This window comes from Ochotona curzoniae, unplaced genomic scaffold (assembly GCF_017591425.1).
Source record: "Ochotona curzoniae isolate NIBS_2020 unplaced genomic scaffold, NIBS_Ocur_1.0 contig_1302, whole genome shotgun sequence".
Lineage (NCBI taxonomy): Eukaryota > Metazoa > Chordata > Mammalia > Lagomorpha > Ochotonidae > Ochotona > Ochotona curzoniae.
The window spans coordinates 12,732,808-12,756,344 of record NW_024465035.1 but is presented as its reverse complement, the minus strand read 5'-3'; the positions used below and the strand labels follow the sequence as shown (position 1 = coordinate 12,756,344).

General features: G+C 37.1%; 1 protein-coding gene across 3 annotated transcripts in view; it reads right to left on the bottom strand.

Annotated features, from left to right (window-relative positions):
- Positions 1-23,325, bottom strand: part of ZCWPW2 (zinc finger CW-type and PWWP domain containing 2) — an 81,167-nt gene extending 57,842 nt beyond the window's left edge. Inside the window, exons 1-2 of one of the 3 annotated variants that reach the window (XM_040963834.1) lie at positions 23,133-23,325; positions 2,422-2,773 (exon numbers count right to left, since the gene is read on the bottom strand). In XM_040963834.1, the coding sequence (XP_040819768.1) occupies positions 2,422-2,708 (287 nt within the window). In that variant the 5' untranslated portion in view covers positions 2,709-2,773; positions 23,133-23,325. Of the gene's footprint in view, positions 1-2,421; positions 2,774-23,132 lie in introns of those variants that run through there. The other 2 variants (XM_040963843.1, XM_040963851.1) reach the window with 2 other exon arrangements.
- Positions 23,326-23,537: the final 212 nt, after the last annotated feature.

The following is a 23,537-nucleotide window of genomic DNA, read 5'->3' as shown; positions in this document are numbered from 1 at the left end:
ACCATAGAAGGTCTCCCCAAGAGGCCACTGAACTTATCTGGACAATAAGACGCTGAACTTTATGCTAGGCATGTGTTTGCAAGCAATGAATCTCAACTGAACTTGAACTATGGTTATGCAACAAGGTGGAGGAATCCACCATGGGGGGAGGGGTATGGGAGGGGTGGGGGGAATCCCCAGCGCCTATAAAACTGTACTACATAATACAATGTAAGCAACAATAAAAAAAAAAAAAAAAAAAAAAAGATCATATGTCAAAAGCCAGTGGAATTTATTCCAGAGATGTTAGGGTGATTAAACATTTGCAAACCAGTAAACATCATAAATTATATTAACAGAATGAGAAACAAAAATTATGATCATCTCAATGGACGCACAGAAAGAAATTGATAACATTCAACACCCCTTCATGACAAAACTCAACAAATAAAGGCTGAAAGGGAAGATAGTTCAAAATGACAAAGACTCTGTATGACACATCACCCAATGTCATCCTGAATGAGGAAAAGCTGAAAGAACTTTCCCTTGGATGTGGAACAAGAAAGGATTTCTCTTTTCACCACCTTTATTCAAATTCTATTCAAAGTATTAGCAAAAACAATTCAGGTTTAGAAAGAAATCAAGGGAGTAGAAATTGGAAAGGTAGAAGTCAAAATACCCATGATCAGATGACATGAGTTTGCACAAGGAAAACCCTAATATTCCATCAGAACATTGTAGCAACTGACAAATCAACCCGGCAAACTATGGCCCCAAACCTGTTCCTACCAGCAAAGGCTAGCGTTGAGCAGACTTCAAAGCACTCAATAGCGCTGAAATTCTGGAGATGGGGGGACTACGTGAAAGCTGGGAGTTTTGCCACCCATCAGTGCTAACAAGACAAGACCCCCTCTCCATTATATCAGTAGAGATTACTGGGCAATCAAAAACAAGGGGAGTGACTGGGGAGTCTAAACTCTCACTCCTGCCCAGAAGAAATGAGAAACTCCATTCCTGAATGGAAATCAATGGAAGCTGAATGAAAATCCTAGACATGCACTGCAACCTAGCAGTAACAAAGAGCTGTTCCCCGATATCCTCTGACAGCAACACGAACAACCTCCTGAACACATTAAAATGGTACGACAGTAAACTTAGAATTACAAGAACGATCCCATTTTAGCAACAGGGAGAAAATGCATACCAAAAAAGAAATCTAACTTGTTTCTTTCTCACAGAACAGGAACTTATTTTATGCAATAAAGTAGTAAGAAAGAGTCATACTAGAATGTAATATAAAGTTGTTATTGTAGAAATGAATAATATACTTCTGCAAAAATTGATACATGTCTAGTCTTGGACTCAAAAGAGGTTAAAACAACACCTAAGATTCCAAATGATGTTCATGAAAATTTAGAAAATAATGTAAACAATGAAAATCTAAGCTAAAAGTAGAAAAGTTAAGAATAGGCGATTAAAGAAAATGATTTGAAAAATAAAAATAGTATAACAAAAAATTGTCAAAAATTCAATACAGAATACTATATTGGAAGAAACACAAGAAAAAATGGCCAATAACCATAGAAAAACAAAAGATGAAATCTGAAATATATTTAAAGTAAAAAAAAAATCGAAAAAAGTTTAAAAATAGCAATGACACATAAAGATACATTGTAATACACTAGCCCTGAGATAAAATTTAAGCAATTCATTAGACATCTATTGTAGCAATCACAGAATACATCCTTTTCAAATGTAAATAAAAATTTCACACATTCATGATGTACTGTATAAGACTTAGCAGAAGTGTCCAGCATCCCATTGTCTACACATGTCCAAGAGTTTCACTGGGAATCCATCTTTCGTCTGGATTCAGGGATGCCTGTTCCATTACACCCCCACATCTGTATATGATAGACCCCAGCACTCCATCACTATACATTACCATAAGCGAGAAGTCATGAAACAAGGTCAACAACTGGTATGAGTTAGAACAGCCACAACAAAAAAGAACTGACTGAAATTGATTAAAATTAAAAACTCAATGGATGCATTATTTTCCAAAAATATTTGGTAATTTAAAAATCCTGAATTAAAAAATTTCATAAAGAAAATTAGAAAATAATTCAGATGAAATAAGGGAACATGCTACATGAAAATCTGTGGCATGTGGCTAAGCCTACTTATAGATTCATGCTTTGAATTGCCTGTTTAGGAAGGCTGAAAAAGATTTGAATTCAAGCAACCAGGTTTTCAATTTTAAAAACTACAGGAAGTATAAATTAAAACCTAAAGAAAAAGGCTACATAATAATGATGGAATCAGAAATCAATAAACAGAAAATTATATAAATAACAAATCATTGATTCTTAACAAGATTTAAAAAATTTTTTAAATAAAGCTACATCTCAATTGTTTACTATAAAACAACATGAACCTTACCTTGGCCAACTTTGTAATTTTACCAAAACGAGGCTTCCAAGAGGGAGCTGTGAATAGACAATCTTAAATCCACTTTGAGAAAGCTGAGACTCCTGAGGAAAATCTTCTTCAGAAATACAGCACTTATTATATCTTGTGTCAGTGTTCATGAAGCAATACCAAGGCTCATTGCAATCAACTTCAGCTGCATCCTCACTTGACAACAGTCTCCACTTCAAACAACTTTCATTCTCACACTGAACCCATACTTTGTTTGCATACATTTTGCTTTCCACTGAAGATTCCATTGTGCTGAAAAGATATTCAACTATCTTACCATCTAATTTTTTCTTTTTCCATTAATACATTTAATCTAGAAAAATAAGAGGAAAATAAAAGCATAAATATTCACAAGTATAAAAAAATCTCCAACCAAAATCAGAAATAACTCTTTGATGTTTTCTTTGCCTATCCCCTCTATGCTACAGACTACATATGAGTATTTCGAACATGTTTCTTTTCTACCGACAAGGAACAAAATAGAAACATTAATTATCCTGAACCAAAAAAAAGGCTCAAAGAACTAGAAATAAGTATGATGGAGCAGAAGAGAAATATATGCTGTCTGAAATCCTATTTATCATAGAGCACACATCAAGCAGATCTGTTTGCAAACTGGTAAGCCTTATTAAGTGCTGACTGTGCACCAGGTATTATTCTAAGTAGTTCATGGGCACTGTTGCTAGGTCTTCCAATGACTGTCTTCACAAAGCAAACAGAAGCCAAGAAAAATTTTTATAAGGTCACAGACATAGTACTACAAAGAGCTGGAATGTTAATGGAGGAAGGCTGGTTCTAAATTTTATGATCTTATGCATTACATGTATTACCTCTTGGGTAGATACTCATTATAACTTGATGATCTTGCTTTTACTTATTCTCAGAAAAAATGAAATGCAGCAAAATATTTCACCATAAAAACACTTTACGCTTCTTTTAAAATATTAAGGTTTTCATTTTTATAATTGTGCCTTTTATTCATTTTTAATCCAGCCTTTTTATTATGAAAATTTTTTTAAAATTTTATGAAATTTTATTATGAAAATTTTAACAAATTAGAATCGCCTTATTAAATTCCAAAACTCTAGCTTTAACAATAGTAATGTGCATATTAATAATAAAATTTACATATACATAAAACTAATTGGCAGCAACTTATTTTGTAATACAAAACCTACTACTTAAAAACTATTTGCTATATCATATCCATGACTTAGAAAAACATTACTATACAAGTGTGGGCACTATTTAAAGAAAGCTTTAGTTGATGGGTTAATCATATGTTTATAAACTACTCATTTTCTTTTGTCATATATCAGGGTCACTGGGAATTGTTTTACACATTTGTCAGTATATTTCAGATAGTATCATTGTTCACAATTTTAAAACTATTAATCTCACTTATGTGAATGCATCCAAGGAAAATAAAGGAGACCAAAAAATATATGCAAATCAAAAATGTTAACTGCAACACTGTTTATCATAGCAAAAAGGTAGAGAAATCGAAAAGTAAAATGAGCTAAATGTGTCAGAAGAGAAATATAAAATTTGGAAATAGTATTTACATTTTAAAAATATGGCTAAATTTTTAACTAGTAGGGAAATTCATGAGGAAGACTGAATGAACTGCAACTGAAATAAGTAGGTATTTTCTCTACTTTCTGAATTATTATAAACTAGGGTAGAAGTGGCTTAGTTCAGACTTGAGAGCCAAAATAGGTGGCTGGCTCTGTTATTCATTAGTATATGTTCTTAAACAAGTAATTTGAGCTTTGCTGTGCCTTCACTTTCCTTTTGGTGTACTTTCCTCTGTGTGTGCATGAATGTCTAATAACTTTATCTTTGATACTTACACAAAGTAAATGTTAGCTAGGACAGATATGTCATGGAAGCCATGATATTAATATTCTTTCCTAGTTTTAAGAGTGTGTCTAATGCCTAGATATTAAGCCTAATGTTGGTAGTATGTTTTTGTGGGAGTGAATAAAAGGTAATAAAAAAAAAACTTTTTCCCCTTTTTAAAGATTTATTTTTATTGAAAAGGTAGATTTACAGAGAGAAAGAAAGAATGAGAAAGATCTTCCAACCATTGGATCACTTCCCAAATGGCCACAATAGCTGGAGCTGAGCCAATCAAAACCAGAAGTCCGGAGCCTCTTTCACACGGATGCAGAATTCCAAGAGGCATCCTCCACTGCTTTCCCAGGCATTAAACAGTGAGCTGGATCAGAAGTGGAGCAGCCAGGACACAAACCTACACCCATGTGGGATGCTGGCACTAGCAGGTGAAGGATTAGCCAGTGAAGCCATCATGCCAGTCCCAAAACCATTTTTTCAATGAACAGATTACTTAAAAAGACTTTGTTTTCATCCAGAAATTGGTATTAAATTTCACCGAATGCTTTCTTTATATATATCGATTTAAGTACAAGGTATTCTTATAAGGTCTTTTGAAATTTGATGTGTTATAGTAAATTAATGAATGATAAACTCTTATTTGGGTAAACCCTACCTAGTCATGCTTCATGAGTTTTTTTTTCTTTAAAATACACTATTATATTCAATTTAATAATAGCTGTTTAGGATTTTTCATACATATATGTGTGTGTATAAAATATTCATCTATTTTTGTCTTTAATTTTGATTGTAGTGGTCTTGGGAGAGCTCAAGATTAGCTTCTTTCTCCAAAGCTAACAACCAAAACAATAAACAGCTATATTTCGAGATGAATGCCCACGGGAGAATAATCAAAACTCAGCAAAAGACAGGACTCCTGCATGAGACAGAAACTCGGATAGTAGAGTGGAGGAACAAAGCAAACTGACAGCGCCAACCCTAACCCTAGGGCTGAAAAGAAAACTCCATTAGGGGCAAAGGGTAAATTAGCCCCAGCAGAGTTCATTTCCACAGAGACAGAAAAACATCACTTCAAGATACTAGAGGGATCCGCAACCAACACAGGGATCCAGGAAAGTAAGCTATATGGGAAATGCATAGAGGCTTTGCTCTAGACAGGGAATTTGCCAGTTTCCCTGTCAAATGAAGAATTCAGCAAGTAAATAAAAAAAAAAATACAGTTAAAAGCCTCAACAACTGGCTCTATCAAGCATTTAGGTCTTCCAAATTATCCCGGAATGTGATTTTTTTTTTGAAAAAAGCAAAAAAAAGAAAATTAATAACCTTTGGGACACCAATAAACAAACAACTATTTGAATCTTAGAATTCAGGAAGAATAAGAAAAGAGGAGTGGCATTGAAAAGCCTAGTTAATAAAATAATAAGTAAACATTTTTCTAATCTCAGGAATAATATTGAGACTCGGGTACAAGAGGTTCACAGAACTCCAAATACACATTATCAGAAATGATCCTTTCTGACACATTATAGTCAAAATGTCAAAAGTATTTTAGAAGACAGATTTCTAAAAACTGCAAGAGAAAAAGCATAATATTACATTTAAGAGAATCCCCAGGGGCTGGTATGATGGCTCAATAGACTTATCTTCCAACTTTTAAGTACCAGCATCCTGTACGGGCGTCAGTTTGTGTCCTGGCTGCTCCACTTCTGACTAGCTTCCTGTTTATTGCCTGGGAAAGCAGTAGAAGATGGACCAAAGTCATGGGACCCTGCCACCACGTGGAAGACTTGGAGGAAACTGCTGGCTCCTGGAGGCCATTTGGGAAGTGAGCCAGCAGATGAAATATCTGTCACTGTCTCTCCTCTGAAAATCTCCTCTGAAAATCCAATAAAAATAAAATAAAATACAATCCCAATAATATTAACAGAAAACTATACTCAGCAGAAACCTTAGAGGCCAAAAAAGAATGGAATGACATACTGTAAGAATGGAATGATATACTCCAGGTTTAAAATAAAAATTGCCAACCATGTATACTCATAGAAAAATCCTTTAAAATGAGGGAGATCTTCTCTGTATCTCTTCCTCTCTGTATATCTAAGTTTCCAATAAAAAAACTTAAAAAATTTAAAGATGAGGGAAAAATAAGGACTTTTAAAGAAAGTAATTACTAAAGAAATTCAGTTCCTCTGGATTTGTCTTACTAAAGATACTTAAGAATTACATTATATGCAGAAGCAAAATAAAGATAATTATGAAAATATAAAGCCCACTAGAAGAGCTACAAAAGAGATAAAAGAATAAAATTTTATCAAAACAGGAAATGACGAAACTACTAAGAGAAATAATAGAGCAAGAAAAAAGGATATTCAAAACAAGGAAAAAAATCAACAAAATGATCTCAATCATTTTTGAATGTAAGTTCATTGAATTCTCCAACTAAAAGAGACAGACTGACTGAATAATTTATAAAACAATATCATGGGCTGGTATTTTTTGGTGCAATGTTTAAGCTGCCACTTCAGATGGGCATATCCCATACTGGAGTGCCAGTTTGAGCTCTGGCTATTCCGTTTTTGTCCAGCACCCAGCTAAAGCACTTGGGAAAGCAGTAGATGATGGTTCACATACTTGGGCAACTGCCACTCACGTGAAAGATCTGAATGAAGTTCAAGCACAGCCCTTCCATCGGAGAAGTAAACCAATGCATCTCTTTGTGTCTCTGGTTCCCCTGTCTCTGTCACTCTGCCTTTCAAATAAATGAAATCTTAGAAAAGGCCCAAATCATATTATGCCTTTAAGGAACTCAGTGCAATTCCAAAGAGGCACACAGACTGAATGTAAAAAGGATGGAAAAAGAATGTAAAAAGGATGCAAACAGAAAGCAAATGTCAGCAAGAATAGCAGCAGTGTTTTATTTTAAAAAAATCTAACTAGTTTCCTTTAACACATCTAACATGCCTTTCATACACACACTGGCTGTTACTAGCCAACACCAAGGCTTGGTGCTGATAAGCAGGAGCTGAAAGTTTCAAGCAAGTAGGAGATGATGACCACATTCCATTTTCAAGTTCTTCTTTATTTGATTTTTTTTTTCAGGAAGGCCTTTACCACAATATCTGCCATTTGCTGGTTCACCCCCAGTGGCCACAATGGTCAGGGCTGGGCGAGGCTGAAGCTGTTATCCTAGGACTCCATCCAGATATCTCAAATGGGTGGCAGGGGCTTAAATACTTGGCTTATCTGTCACCGCTTTCCTAGAAGGTGCCTTAAAAGGGGATCTGGTTGGGAAGTGAAGCAGCTTGGATGTGAATGTAGCCAACAACTTAATACCATGTTCCACAATGCCGGTAGACAGACCCCTCCCGCCCAAAATCATATTAAAAATCATAGTTCAGCTCATAGAACCACAAAAGTACAAATCATCTCCAAGGTTGGTAGAAGGAAAGAAATAACAAAGATCAGTAATAAGTAAGTGAAACAGATTTATAAAAATACAGGAGTGGGTATTAGTGTTATGACATAGACAGGTAAAGCCACTGCGTGCAAGCACTGCTAGCAATCCTATGTGGGTATATGCTTGCATCCTGGCTGCTCAGCTTCCAGGCCAGGTAGCTCCCTGCTGCTGGCCTAGACAAAAACGACAGAATATACAGAAGTGTTTGGGACCTTGCTACACCTGTGGGAGACACCTTGATGGGTTCCAGGCTCCTGGCTTTCACCTGCTCCTACTCTAATTGTGTCACCCACAGCATGAACCAGCAGATCAAAGATCTCTTCCCCAGCCCTTACCTCTCTGTAAATAAGTAAACACCTTTTTAAGAAATGATAAATGAAGAGCTGGTTTCATAGAAAAAACTGACAAACTATTAGCTAGACTAACTAAAACTCAGGTAATTCACATATAATTAGAAAACAAAAAGGAGATACTTTAACTGATGCCACCAAAATCATCACTAGGAACGTATCTACAATTCTCTTTTATATCTGGACTTTGGGAAATTTCCCTTACTTTCTTTGTGGCTAGCTATACAAGCAAGAATGTTTGGTTTATAGCACTTCTGGCTAGATGTAGCAGGGATGAGAAGCTAGGAGCATTCATGTTATGGGATTTGTATTGCCACAGCTGGTGACTGGCAAACTATATTTCCAACACTAATAATCTGTACATGATTTTTAATATAGAAATACTTCGTTCTTATAAATGGGTAGAAATTATTTTAGTGATATCTCCGTAGCCAGATATTTAAATTCCTCATGATTATCATACGGAACACTGGGTGAATAACTTCAGTTATTAGGCCAGCAAACCAATATATCTTTATTAAGTATATATTTGTCCTTGACACTTTGACAGGCATGTCTAGAAGAATGATGAAGATAAATATAGTTCCCACTTTAATCCTAACTCATAAATTGTTGACTACCCTTCTAAATTTTCAAATGATAAATTCCTAAGAGTAAATTTGCCAACAGAATAAAGTGTAAGCATATTTTCACATGTATTAGCACATTAAAATGCTTATCTAGTTTATAGAAAAGTAAATGGCAAGAAGAACAAGGGAAAAGAATGAAAATTGAAGAGTCTTGGCTTATTATTATTTTCTATTTAAGACAAGCAATCATGGTCATTTCCCTACAATGAAATGCAGTTAGGATTTAAAATATATAAAGCAGTATTAAACAAGCAAATAACCCAAGTTAGTTAAAACTTTATCCAACTAGAAAAGTTATGATGTTTTATCCAGTGGTTCTCAACACTAGACACTCATTAAAATATGAGAAGCATTTTTCAAATGCAGAAATTTTAAATCATCCCAGATGTACTGTAACAATTTCTAGGAGTGATGACAACATTAGAATTTAAAAATGAAACAAATCCTCAGATGATTTTGATATGTATGTAGAATAGCAAACTTCTGGCAGAGTCTAAAAAGCAGTGTAAGGGTTTTCTGGAATTTTTTTTTTACTTTTGTGTCTTTAAATATGGAAAATGTCAATAAAAAGTCTAATAAAAAGCCTGTCTTCAGTGAACATTTAATTAGGAAGGATTGTTAAATGTTCATAAAATTTACATAAAGAATTCTAATGAATCCCTGGGGGAAAATTCTATTACAGTTTTTTTTTTAATGGCTAAAGAATTCATGATAGATCAAGAAAATTCAAATAGCCTTCTATGTGATACAGTAAGTAACAGAAAAGCTATGAAAGGAGATTTATATGCATGGAAAGTAGTTATACATAAATTTATAAGCTCTTTATCAAAATTACTCTCTCATTCCTGAAATTCAAAACACACCCAAACATGGTCACTTAGGTAGCATTGAACACACTTTTTAAACACAGTGGTCATTCATTTTTAGGACAGTAGTTGACAAAATGCCACATAATCTCAAAAAAGGTGGTATCACATTTGTTCAGCAAATAGGAAATGTTGATTTCATAGGTTACCCTTAGTTAAAACCCCTAAAATCATTGAGTTCTAAGGCAGACTTCTTAAATTCATAAATAATAATAAACTTAATCTCCCAATTCCATTTACCATTTTTCATGCAGTTTAGCATGATTTTTATCATTGTTTTTATGTTTTACTATATGGACACGTGTGTGTGTGTGTGTGTGTGTGTGTGTGTGTGTGTGTTTCTTATTAGAAAATAGTTTTTCAGGCTCAGAATGGTAGCCTAGTGGCTAAAGTGTTCACCTTGCATACACTGTGATCCCATATGGGCGCTGGTTCACATCCCAGCTGTTCTACTTCCCTTCCAGATAGATCCCTGGTTGTGGGCTGGGAAAGCAGTTGACTATGGTCCAAAATCTTGGGACCCTGCACCTAAGTGGGAGACCTGGAGAAAGCACCTGGATTGGGATCAGTTCAGCTCTGGCTGTTGCAGCCAATTAGGGAGTAAACCAGTGGATGGAAGATCTTTCTCTATCTCTCCTTCTCTCTATAAACCTGACTTTCCTATAAAAAAGTAAATAACTAAATATTTTTTTTAGAAGTTTATCGACCTCAAGATTTTAGGGTAAATCTTGCATCCTCATCCAGTGAATTTATTGTTTTGTTCCTTATATTTAGAAATTAAATTCATCTGAAATATTTCATGTGTTTATGAATAATTGTGACACTGGGGAATGTAACTTTTCTCTGCATGATTAACCAATTATCCTGACAGCACTAATGTTCATTTTCTGTATCATATTCCTTTATTTCCTATGTCTTTCCCAGTACTAACTACAACTGTATTATGGTCTGCCTTGACATCTAATGGAACAATTTTTCCTTTTCTATTCTTTGTTCTTCAATAGTGACTTTATTTCAGGAACAAATCTTCTTTTATGTCCTTCAGTGAAGCTTTGCAGTATCTTTGCTTGAGTTCTGAACATGTCTATAAATATTGCAAGCCTTTTAAAATTTTCAGGCAGATCAGCAAATATTGGCAATGTTGTCTCTTTTACTATGAAAATGTATTATGTTTTCTTTCATATTAGCTCCAGAAAAATGTTAAGCATTAGTAGCATATCAGACATATTTACCTTATTATGACTTTGGTAATACTGAAGTATAATTGAAAAAGGAAGCAATTAAAGTTATTTTTATCAGGGTACTCTTCTAACTTTAGGTTCTAGGATATCATCATCCATTCTTAGGAGTTCTCAAAATGAGCAGTGAACAAAGTAGTAACAAAAGGTCATGAGGTTGGCTAAAGGAAGTATTGGAGTCTGTGTGGACAACTGAATTTATAGAATATAAAGAGTTGGTGAAATTACAAATTAAAAACTTATTCACAGGCCTTCTGTACTTATTCCATAAGTAAGATGAGTAGGTTTTATGAATACTGAATAGCAAATCAGCACTAGAATCCTCACTGAGACCATATGCAAGCTGGGCATACATCCTGAATGGGACATGGAGCCTTCTGCTAGAAAGGTGTGAGTTATTACAACGAAGAGGATTTCACAGAGAGGCCTGTCAATTATTCATTTGCCATTATCATATTATAATTTACTATGGTTACATTTAACCAGATTTACATATTACATTTCCCAGGTTAAATTAAGTAATATAATACAGGGTCTTTAACATTTTTATAAACACAGTGCTAAACAAAACCACATAATGCAGTTTTTTAAAGATTTTTATTTACTTATTTGAAAGAGTTACAGAGAGGGAGAGAAAATGTCAGAAAGAGAGATACTTCATCTACTTTTCTCGAGATGGTTATAATAGCCAACAAAGGGTCAGGTCAAAGTCAGGAGCCAGGAGCTATATACAGTTCCCTCATGTAGGTGCCAGGGGCCCAAACACATGTGCCATTTACTGATTTTTTTTTCAGGCCACCAGTAGGGAGCTGGATTGGAATAAAGGAGTCAGGACATGAACAGGCTCCAACATGGGATACTGGTGTCACAGACAAGTTTTACCACTGTGCCACAATCACAGCCCAAACTAAACAATATTAATAACGCAAAAAGTTAAAATATAGGTGATACAAAAGAAAACAGAAAATGAATACACTCAACTGCATAAGACTTTGTCCATCTTTTAACTGAAGGAAAAGAATTTTAAGTTTGTAGCATGGCATCAATGCAAAGCTTTAAAAAATCCATTATGGTAGTCTGTTATAAAACGTTAAGGGGATTAAAAGATTACTTTTAACTGGTAGATCAAGTTTTCAGATTTTCCTTAGAAGTTGGGTCTCATAGTGGATAATACTAAGAAGACAAATTAACACTAAGAAAATGTCATTATTACTTAATAGTGCTAGTTATTTTAAATGCATCAAACTTTAATTTCTTGGTATTTTAGAACACATTTTGTCCAGTCTAATAGAATTTATACTACAGTTGATAAAAAGCTTATTATTCTCAAGCCAAATTTTCATTGCTCTGGCTACCTTTTCTGAGACATTTGCTTTTTTCTGGTTTTCAAGCTTACTTGTCGAGGACGAAAACGATAAACTGCAAGAAGACATGGTTCCAAGGATGCTAGAGCCTTTGAAGGCACATTTATAAAATCATGACAGTGTCCCAGGCTTTAATTTATGGAAATACTAGCAAATGCAAAGCTTATGTCAATCAAGTGAAACACTTTACTTGAAGAAGTTACTAATTGTTTATTTCAGAACTTGGTTATTAACACAATGGGTTACAAAATTCAGAATAAAAACAAAAAAGCTAATTTTTAGAATGTAGGAAACAAAAAATGACTATACAAAATCACATTGCCTTGACTTCAGAGAATGTACATTAATCATTCACTCTATAACCATTCACTGAATAGTTATAGACACTCAACTTTCAGATATCTTCACCATTCTAAATTCTGATCATTTACTTGGGAATCATAAGAGTTCAACCCACACTCCTAATACAGGATATTATACATTTTTGATGTCTAATAAACATTTTTAAAATAAATGAGTGATTTTGAACAATAATTGAAACAGATATTGAATTCCTGGTCAAAGTCAAGACTGACTTTAGGACAATAGAAAAAATATGCACAAGAGCCAATTTAAGTTATTGAATTCACAAGGCAAACAGAAAGAGGCAAAACACTGTTATTCAAACAGTTTAGAAATGTAACATGGAATGACAAATGATAGCAAATGATTACATTTAAGGTTGTACAAATGAGGCAACAACTTTTCGGGGAAAGGAAGGTTCTATAAAAGATGCATGGAACATTGGAATCTGAGTTCTGACTGAGAGGATAAGTAGAACTTTATCATAGAGAAGTGGAGTAAGAAAGGAGTATTTAGCAGAAGAAATTGCATGGGCAAATGCAGGAAAGTGTAAACACACAAGGCATGTATAAATATATTGAGTTTTCAGACATAATTCTAATTCTTTTTAAGGGAAGCAAAGTGGCACCATCTGAGGCTGAAAGCATCATTTGAGTAATACTGAAAGGGCTTATTTCCTATGTTACGTTAACAGACGTTATCACTGAAGCAAAAAGAAGTCACTGACTGCCTAAAATCAAGAGTATCACCAAAAATATCAGATAATTTGTTTCATACTTTCCAAGGTACACATTTTTTTGCCTTTTAACATCTCAACGATCACAATGTATCCTCCAACCAATGATCTCCTAAAGCCATGATGTAAGCATGAATAAGGTTGGTTCATGAAGTATTCGAATGCTCATGAAAGCACATATGATGGCAGAGGTCCAACTGCTCCACTTCCTATCCAGCTTCCTGCTTGTGGCCTGGGAAAGCAGTAAGCCTTGGCACCTTGCAACCACATGGGAGACCAGGGATCCTGACTCCTAGATTCCGATCAGCTTGGCTCTGGTTATCGCATCAAATTGGGGAGTGAACCAGTGGATGGAAGATCTTTCTGTCTCACTTTCTGTAAATCTGACTTTCCAATAGAAAATAAATAAATCTTAAAAAAAAAAAAGATTACCAAAATGTTCTTTCCCATTATAAAATGTTTAAACTGGTGATTTGTTTTTTACTCTAAACTTTCAGAAAAGTGGCAATCATAGTATTTTGCTTTGGGATAAATGGAGAGATTTTTCTCTTTTATAAAGGTTAATTAATTTGAGGACCCTGCGCAGTAGCCTAGGGGCTAAAGTTCTTGCCTTGCATGCTCCGGGATCGTATATGGGTGCTGGTTCTAATCCTGGTGGCCCCACTTCCCATCCAGCTCCCTGCTTGTGGCCTGGGAGGGCAGTCGAGGATGGCCCAAGGCCTTGGGACCCTTCACCCGCGTGGGAGACCCAGAAGAGCTCCTGGCTCCTGGCTTCGGATCAGCGCAGGTCTGGCCATTGCGGCTGTGTGGGGAGTGAATCATTGGATGGAAGATCGTCCTCTCTGTCTTGCCTCCTCTCTGTATATCTGACTTTCCAAAGAAAACAAAATAAATCTTTATATAAAAAAAGAATAATTTGAAAGATAAGGTGACAGAGAAAAAGAGACAGAAATAAATCTTCTATCTCTTGGCTCATCCCGCAGTCACAATAACCAGGTCTAGGCCAGGTGGCATAAGCAGCAGCTTCACCCACTCGCCACAACGTCGGCCCTGGGAGCCTTTTAATAAAGATTTTAGAATTGATGAGCTCTGTGTTCAGGATTCATTAATTATCTTAAACTATCTTAAAATTCAGAAAACCTGATGAAAAAGAAACCTCTAAAAATCAGTCCGTTCATCATAAATACCTTCCTCATGCCATCTAGGTGAATCTTTAAGTACAAAATGGTAGAAGAACATTCTGATGGGTCAAAATAAGCCAAAGGCCTATTTTATTCAGGCAATAATTTCCCAGTGGCTAGCTGAATCGCAGCTAAACCTGAATCAAGCAGATTTTCAATGAAATTACTAGTCATACAATTTAAAGGAAAGTCATGTATTTACATACATATTAACCACCATAAGAAATGTATCCCTAACAAGCAATAGACTTCGTTTTATACCCTCATAAGAGTTGTACATTTTATTTTTTAGAGACTGTAATATTTCAATAGATTGCGATAGCTACCGTGTGGTATTACTTTGATAGTATTCATTTGTGATCTTTTATCCCAACAATTTGTCATTTTCTCAGCGAGAGCTTGGTTTTGCTTTAGAAATCTCATTTAAATTAAACACCTCATCAAATATTAATATGAACAGAAGTGACACAGACTGCTACATATACAGCCAAGTTACCTCTTTGTGTATTTAGAAATCACTCTCTCCTTCAAGGTATTTGCACTAGAAAGCTTAGTCTGTTCTTGATTAATATTTAATAGTACAACGTTGAGTGATCAGAACCTTGGAAAATCTTAATTCCAAACTGTTAACAAATACTTCTGTCAACTTCATGTGATTGAAATATTGCAAATTTATTGTGATAGAAAGCATGTGTTGCTGGTCATCTTTTAAAAAATGCTGCAGTGACTGATTTTCAATATTCAAGTACTTTATCATACAATTAATCCTATTTTTGTCCCCTAAAACTTCCTGAATTTCACTCACCAGAAAGGGATTAAAAGATTTAGGAGTATTTTACAGCAGCATCCTAGCTTTCTGTCAAGTAGTCAATATCTCAAATATCATACACATGTTTTTCTCCTTTAGTAAGCTACACACTGGCTTCAGGGTTTGTGGAAATGGAATAAAGAATAATCAATTGAAACATCACTCTGAGAACTGCCTTCAATACAAAAGCAAGTATCCAAAAGAAAAGGAAATTTACTGCTGGAGACTAAATTTTGTTTCCCCCTCCGAACACCCAGTCCCACCCAAATTCATGTGTTGAAATGCTAATGCCCAATATGTAATTGTACCTGGAGAGAGGGTCTTTGGAAAGGCAATTAATTACTACAAAAAAGATTTGGACACAGATCAATAGACAGAGAAACCAAATCAAAGAGAAGATGCCCTGATAAAAGTCAAGAGAGGCTGCAATGAATTTTTCCTCCACAACCCTGCCTACAATCTGATCTCAGAGTTCTCATTCCCAGAATTTTAAGAAAATTAGCTTCTGTGTGTAAGCCATTCAGTCTGATACTTTTTGTGACGTGTAGTCACGCTGTGTTACAAAATTAGAACAGCTTTTGGTTGCCCTTCTAAACAAACTTCAATCACCGCTCCTGAATCTGGACGTTACTGTGCTGGCAAGCCTGGAACAGATATTTGTCAAAGAGGATAACGCAAAGATGCTTTTAACATACAATGCCCACAGCATATTTTCTGTCTTCGTGTTAAATTAGAAAAAAAAAAAAATCTTAAGAAAGAAAAAAGAAGGAAGGAAGAAAAAGAAACCAGAAGTTGGCTCTACATTACAGCCAGCATCTGGCTAGCTGTAGCAACAAGGAGATTGGACTGCACAAGCACTTCAGGTAACACTGCAACCATCAGAACTGTGAAGACAGGGATGGGTGTTCGGTCCAGCAGAAAGAGGCTGCTTGAACTGCTCATATTGCATATGAGAGTACCTTGATTCAAGTTCTAGCTCTACTCCAAGTGTAGCTCCTTGCTACAGCAAACCCTGGCAAACATCGAGTGATGGTCCTTTTAGATGGGTCCCTGTCATCAAGAGGAAGAATAGAATGAGTTCCTGCTTCTGAGTTTTGGCCCAGCTCAGCTTGGATGTTGTAGGCGTTTGGGGAGTAAATTGGTAGATGATAGATAATTGCAAGCCTACCAGGTAAACAAAATAAACAATTTTAAGCATTTGGAAATCTACTAACAACACCTGCTGGTGTGGATGTAAGGAAAAAAGATACCCTACTTCATTGCTGGTGGGAATATGGGCTAGTGCAACCATGATGGAAATCAGTATGGAGAATGCTGAGACAAATAAAAATTGATCTATCATATGACCCAGCCACCCCACTTCTGGGAATATATCCAAAGGAAATGAAATCTGCATACAAAAACGTGACTTGCACCCCTACATTTATAGCAGCACAATAGCAAAGACACGGAAGCAGCCTAGATACCTGTCAACAGAGGAATGTGCAAAGAAACTATGGTACATACACTCCACGGAATACTACTCAGCCAATAAAAGGAATGGAATTCTACCATTTGCAACAAAATGATTATGCTCAGTGACATAAGCCAATCCCCAAAGGACAAATACCATATATTCTTTTTGAAACAAGGCAACACTCATGCAAAATATGTTAAATAGATTATAGGTAAATATATACACACACATGCACTCACATATATTCTCATACATGAACTCTATAATGGAGACAAGCATACTAGGAAGTCAAAATACATTGCAGTGTGGATTTCTACTCCATAATAAAGGAGGACTCCCAATAAAAAAAAATGTTAAATATACTTTAACAGGACCTGGTGCTGTAGCCTAGCACCTAAAATCTTTGCCTTATACATGCCAGGATCCCATATGATCGCCAGTTCTAATCCCAGAATCTTCACTTCCCATCCAGCTCCCTGCTTTTGGGCTGGGAGAGCAGTTGAGGATGACCCAAGGCTTTGGGACCCTGTACCTGCGTGGGAGACCCGGAAGAGCTCCTAGCTCCTGGCTTCAGATCAGCACAACTCCGGCCTTTGCTGCCACTTGTGGAGGGAATCATTGGATGGAAGATCTTCCTCTCTGTCTCTCTTACTCTCTGTATATCTGACTTTGTAATACAAATAAATAAATCTTTAAAAAAAATAGATTTCCATTATATAAATTTTTAAAACAGTTAAAATCAATTGGCGGTGTTACAAGACAGCTTTGGACCAAAGGAGTGATTGAGAAGGGCATAAAGCAGTTTCTTTTGGGCTGGCAATTTTCTAGAATGCTTGAACCCATGACAAGTAATGTATGATGTATCGACAGAATGGACACAAGCCCGGTGCCTTCAGTGAGTTTTAGGATTTGTTCCAAAGTCAAAAAAAATCTAACCAGAATACATGTATTTCACAATGAATATACATTGGTTGCCTGCAACAGGCAGGCTTTAGTTACAGGTGGAATGGGAAAGACAGAGAGAGAGAGTGAGAGGGAGAATTTCTCACTGGGTTGGAGATTAGGGAAGGATTGGGTACAAGCACATTCATAGATAACGTATTATCTCTGAAAAAGAGGCTCCTTAAAAGAAGTCTACTGATTAGTTTTAAGGAGGACATTTCTGCGACTAGATAAGGAATGTATAGATAAAGGACAAAGGATTGCTCAAGGTTGTTGCAGATGGCTGAGACAAAACAGACCTTACGTGCACATCACCCAAGTCAAATTGACCTGGTAGATAAGATTAATAGTTCTGTCTGGTCACTCCTCAGACAAGTCTCAGTTTCTTGCAGCCTAAAAAGGGGCAATTTGTTCTTAATATAGAAAATGGCGGAAATGACGAAAGCACAGCCCACGAATTATCATAGTTGATGAGACAGAGGCCCTTGCCCTCACTCTGTCCTTGAGACCTATCATTTATTTTCAGACTGGTTTATGCAGGTATACTGGGAAGCTTCTAGCATAGTTCCAAGATACTAGAAATACTTTCCTTTCTTCTCTTTTTGGGATTGAAGATAACTGATGGATTTTACCCAAGGTCAGATATCAAAGTAGACTAGAAATAGCTCATTGGTACATTTCAAAGTTAGTGTCTTCTGGAGCAACTGTATACTGTTTCTTTAAACTTTCTAAAAAAATTAAATAATTTGGAATCTAATAAATTACACTAAATGTCAACTTGAAATCTTAGTAATAAATTGATATGCTTTAGGTCTATATTGGATATTTGCCAATGCCATTGCTTATGTAGTGTATCAAGACTTATTAAAATGAAACAGACTCAAGACGGATAATTAAGTTCTCAGTCAATCAAATACAATCTCATTATAGATGAAAAAAACATATCAGTATAAATTGAAAAAATAAGCTATGAATTTCAGGCCTTTTAACTATTTTCCCCCCAGCATATGCCCATTCTAAATTGATCTGTAAGCTATCTTTCTATAGAAGTCATATAGCTGATTTGCATAAAGGTAAAATTCTGTTCTTTCAACGTCGTAGAAGGAATCTACAATTAATCTGAACATTTCTTTTTACTACAGGGCACAAAATGAGAATCTCAAATTGATCTGATCAGAAAAATTTCACTTTTTCATTCAAAATGTTTTTTTATGCTGTCACTGATTTTCCTATTTGTAGAAATAAATGGTATAATCCCGAGAAACAGAGGTAATGACTCTCATGCTATCGATTCTAGCAATTACGTTATGATTGCTTCAAGAATCTCCTCACAAATATTTACAGAAGGAATCTATCACTGAAGAGTTTCAAAACGAGCATGGGAAAGGCGAAGTAGTTTTAGGTTGAGAAATGTAAAACTGAAGCTTACTTCTTCAACACACTACGTCTTAATTTACAAAAGATATATTATAGACTGAAAATAGGAATAATTTGGAATTCTTCCTCTGGAAAGAAACAGATTTAAGGTCCATAATTACTAATAACATAAAAGAAAACCATCTAGTGACCCTATCTATATTCATTTTTAATATCATTAAAAATGTCTACATTTCAAAACTGAGTAAATAAATAATAGTAAATAAAGAACACAATTACAGTCTCAGAACTGAAATCATGCTTTTGAGGAAATATGAGAAAAACGTTGGCAATGTATTAAATCAAAAAGTGAATCGTCCAGTTCTGCTCGAGATTACTAACTTATTTGTATCTTAGTTGCATTAAAATCACAAACAAAATATAAAGAAAACCTACACATATGAAGATAAGATGATCAGTAAGGCATCAATGAACAAAGAATTTCAACACATATTTCTAGGGAAAAAAAAACGGAGTATAAATGTGCTGCAGAAAGAAATGGTGCCCAGGAAGCATGAGGCAACTGAAGGAGGGATGACAGCAGAGACAAAGTCAATCCTCCTTCAAGGAACATGAGGCTACGGAGTTTGGGTTCTTAACTCTGCAGGCCCAGCAGAGAGGGCATGGGTTGAAAATGAAAATTTGCAAATTCTTTCATAAATGATGGTGCCAGTCATCTACATTTCTCTGTCTTTCACGTGTTTATTCTTAGCAAAGAACACTGCTAACTCAATTAGGGAGACTACTCCTACCAGTGCTGTCTGATTACTCCCTATAGCTGATCAAGTTTTTTGAGACAACTTCTACCACCAACATCTGATCCTGTATCTTTGATTTATCAGTACTTGGCCTGCCTTTAACAAGAATCTTCCTAGGTCGTGTTAGCTAAAATCTCCTTCAGGTGACACCTCCTTTTAGCGATTTTCTGCCCACTGACTCCTTCATCCTGCACCCATTTGCCATATGTGACCTCTCTTCCCAAATACAATGTCTTATTACAACAGCATTAAAGAAAGACTTCTTTAATGATTTGACAAATATCAGACAAAAATCATCATCATCATCATATCTAAATTTTCTTTGGTCCGCTTTGGCCTTTATATAAAGTGATGTATGTATTGCGTTCATTGTGTGTATCTATAGTTACTTTCTGCCTCATAGGATATCCTACTCTATCAATATATCACAATGTAAGTATTCTCATGTTGTCAGCTAGATTTACGCCTTTTCTGCTACAAGGAATATTTCTCATATGGCTGCTTCCTGGTGCAGTGTGTACACACTTCAGTTGGTATGTATCTAAAAATGGAAATTCTGGAGCATACACAGAAAATATCACCAAATGACTTGAAAGGGATTATGTCAATTATGTCAATTTATACTCTTACAAGTATATGTGAATTTCTGTTACTCCGTATTATTGTCATCACTGGATACCATCCGTTTTTTCACTTTAGGCATGCTGGTGTGCAGTAGGCTCTCACTATGATTCTTACAAAACCGAAATTCCCCTACATATATCTTATGTTAGGTAGGAAGTTAGACATCAGTCTGCATGTGCCAAAGGATCAAAATTAGCCCACATGTGAAGGGGAGTAAGGAAAACAGAACCCCCTAGGGAAGGAGTGTAGCTGATTCCAACAGCCCAGGAAGAGCAGCCTGACAGCAGCCCAGGCTTTTACGGCATAAAGTCCTACCTATGCCCCAGCAAGTAAATGGCTGTGCTCCTCCCATCAAGGAAGGCACCCCAGGAGAGTCCTCTCTGCCTGATGGCAAGCTGACTACTCTGATAACACTGGGTACCGAAACCTTGGGAAGGATCTTAGGTATTTCTCACCCAGCCACATCTCTGTACAGAAGAGAAAGGGAGAAACAGTGGGAGGGACTGAATCCCAGCCCCTTCATAAGCCTGTCCCTCTTCTCATGCAACTTTGTAACCACATTATCCCTTATCCCCGCTCCCAGGGAGCAGTCTGGTGGCAGTAAACCTTCCTGCTATCTTGTTGGACACTCCTCTATATTACATCTCCATTGTTTCCTGTGGGAAGACAAGCATCTCTAGTCCACAGTCTCCGGTAACATTTATAGTAAACACATTTTTTAAAGTAGCAAATTGTATTGAAAACTTCAGATTGTATTTGAGGCTACAGAAAATTCAATGATGGTTTTAAAAAAAAAAAAATCTACAGTAGTCCCAAATCTGGTCTGGGAGAGAACTTTTTACATGCTGAAATTTACAACTCTTAGAAAAAAAGGAGCATGCCTTAAAGAACAAGAAAAAAAGTGCCTGTTTAGTCTTTCAATAAATCTCAAGTGCAATTAAGACTTGCTTAGGAATCCAAGCTACTTAGCAAAACAGTTGGCTAACAGTAATGAGCTCAAAATTCTCTTGTTATTTAGCTTAATGATGATTATCTAAGCATTCTCTTTTCCTGTAACATGGCATTATAAAGATTGTATCTTCTAATCGCAGTATCAGAGATCTTTAGTAGTAAGATTGTACTAAAACACTGACTCATGATTAAGACTAAAGCGTATATCAAGTTTTCTCTTTCTCCATTTTATTTCCAAAAGCTAATTAAAGCAGATGCACCTGAATGGAAAGGGACCATTTCTAGTAATCTAGATAATGTTTGTCATAACTACCACATCCACAAGACAAAAAAAATTATAATAAATGTAAGAATTCCATCAAATACACTTCTGCTAATAAAACTCACTAAAAACAAAACAAACACAGCTACAACCTCAGCCCTGGCCCTGTGGGCAATAGGGGAGTGAACTTGAGGTATGTATTTTAAATAACACCGGATACATCTTAAAAATTCCAAGATAAAACCATTTTTATCCTTATTTACTTGGAAGGTAAAAATGAATTTCAATTGTTGAAATCTCAATTCAACAATACTGAATTGTGGATGGATGTTGTTGAAAAACAGAAAAATTTCTACATCTTCAAATTAAAAACAAAATGATCGCTTTATTTCTGGTAACTTTGGATGATTCAATCAACCTAGCAATAACGGGCAGAAGAGATTTGCGCCTCGCTTGCACATCGAACATCGTGGAAGGACTCCAAAAAAACCGGAATGATTTTTGGTCAAAATATTGAAAACGCTGCTCCTTTAGCCCCGACTCCCCACCTCCAGCCCAACAAAGGAAAGCAACGAAATTTCCTTTCTAAACGTTTGATTACATTAATGTAAAGAGTATATTTTAAAAAATGACGCATCTGAGTCGTGGCCTTTGCTCCTGACAGCTATGAATTTCCACTCAAATCTAGAGAGAGGCTCCAACAACGTTAGTCTTTTCCAGGGAAGCCTCCCGTGGGAGGTGATAACGGGCAGAGGAGGAGTTAGCTGGCGGAGGAACTGGCAGGCAGCACAGATGTGACTTTAAGCTATTTAAGGCCCCAGTTAACACTGCCGATCGGTATTCCAGGGGACCTGGCTGACTCTCCTACGGTTACGGCTCCTTTCAGGAGTCCTTGGTTTAATGAGAAAAAGAGCCTTGGAGCTTTGGGGGGGTTAGGGAGGAAAGGGGAGTGGTCCCCACCCCTAAACACTGTGCCCCAAATCCACTCCTCCGTGACCACAGTTGACGCCCACCCTTCCTCCAGTGGGAATTCCAGAACTAGCAGGGTCCGACCCCAAAGCTCTGCCGCTTCCTCCGCCACGCCTTCCACAAACCCAACCAGACGTTGTGGAACCTGCGCTTCGACTCTTTAACTACCTGCCCTCTTAGCCCGTCACCGAGTCGACGCATCCAACACACCCAGAAAAAGAAAAAAAAAAAAAAAACATACTAGTCAGCGCAAGAGGCAGGCAGGGGGTTAAACGGCTTTTCCCTCAGGACACGTCAGCTAACAGAGGGTTTTCCCACCGCCACGCGAGCCCCAGCAGCACGCGAGGCTCCGACACCCAGCCGGCAAGCTCCCACAGCGAGCCGGCATCCCCGAGCGCCGTCCGAGCACAAGGACGCGCTAGAGGGCGCCCCCAGGCCGGCCGCTGAGGAGGCGGAGAGCGCTTACCCAATGCCCGTCGCCTCCGCTTCCGCCTTCTCGCGTCTCCACAGCCCGCCCGCCGCGGAGGCTCACGGGACTCGTAGTCCTCGGGCCGCACGCTCCGCCGCGCACGCCCCGCCGTCGCCCGGCTCCCTGGGCTCCGACTTCCGGCTTCCTCGGACGGCCCTGGCGTCGATCCTGTAGCCGCGCCGGCTCTTCCCCGGTTCCGGACTCCCTGTCCACATTAGCGCTTCCCTCCTCTCGGTGACGGGCCGAGGCCGGTCAGCGCCGGTGGGCTCGGTCCCTCGGCTCGCGTATCTGCTGGGTAACGGGCCTTGTCCGGCGGCGTCTCGGCCGCTCCTTGCCTCGGCTTGTCCAGTTCTTCCTCCAGTTCCGGGGCCCTGTCCCGAGGGCCCGGGGCGGCCAGAGACA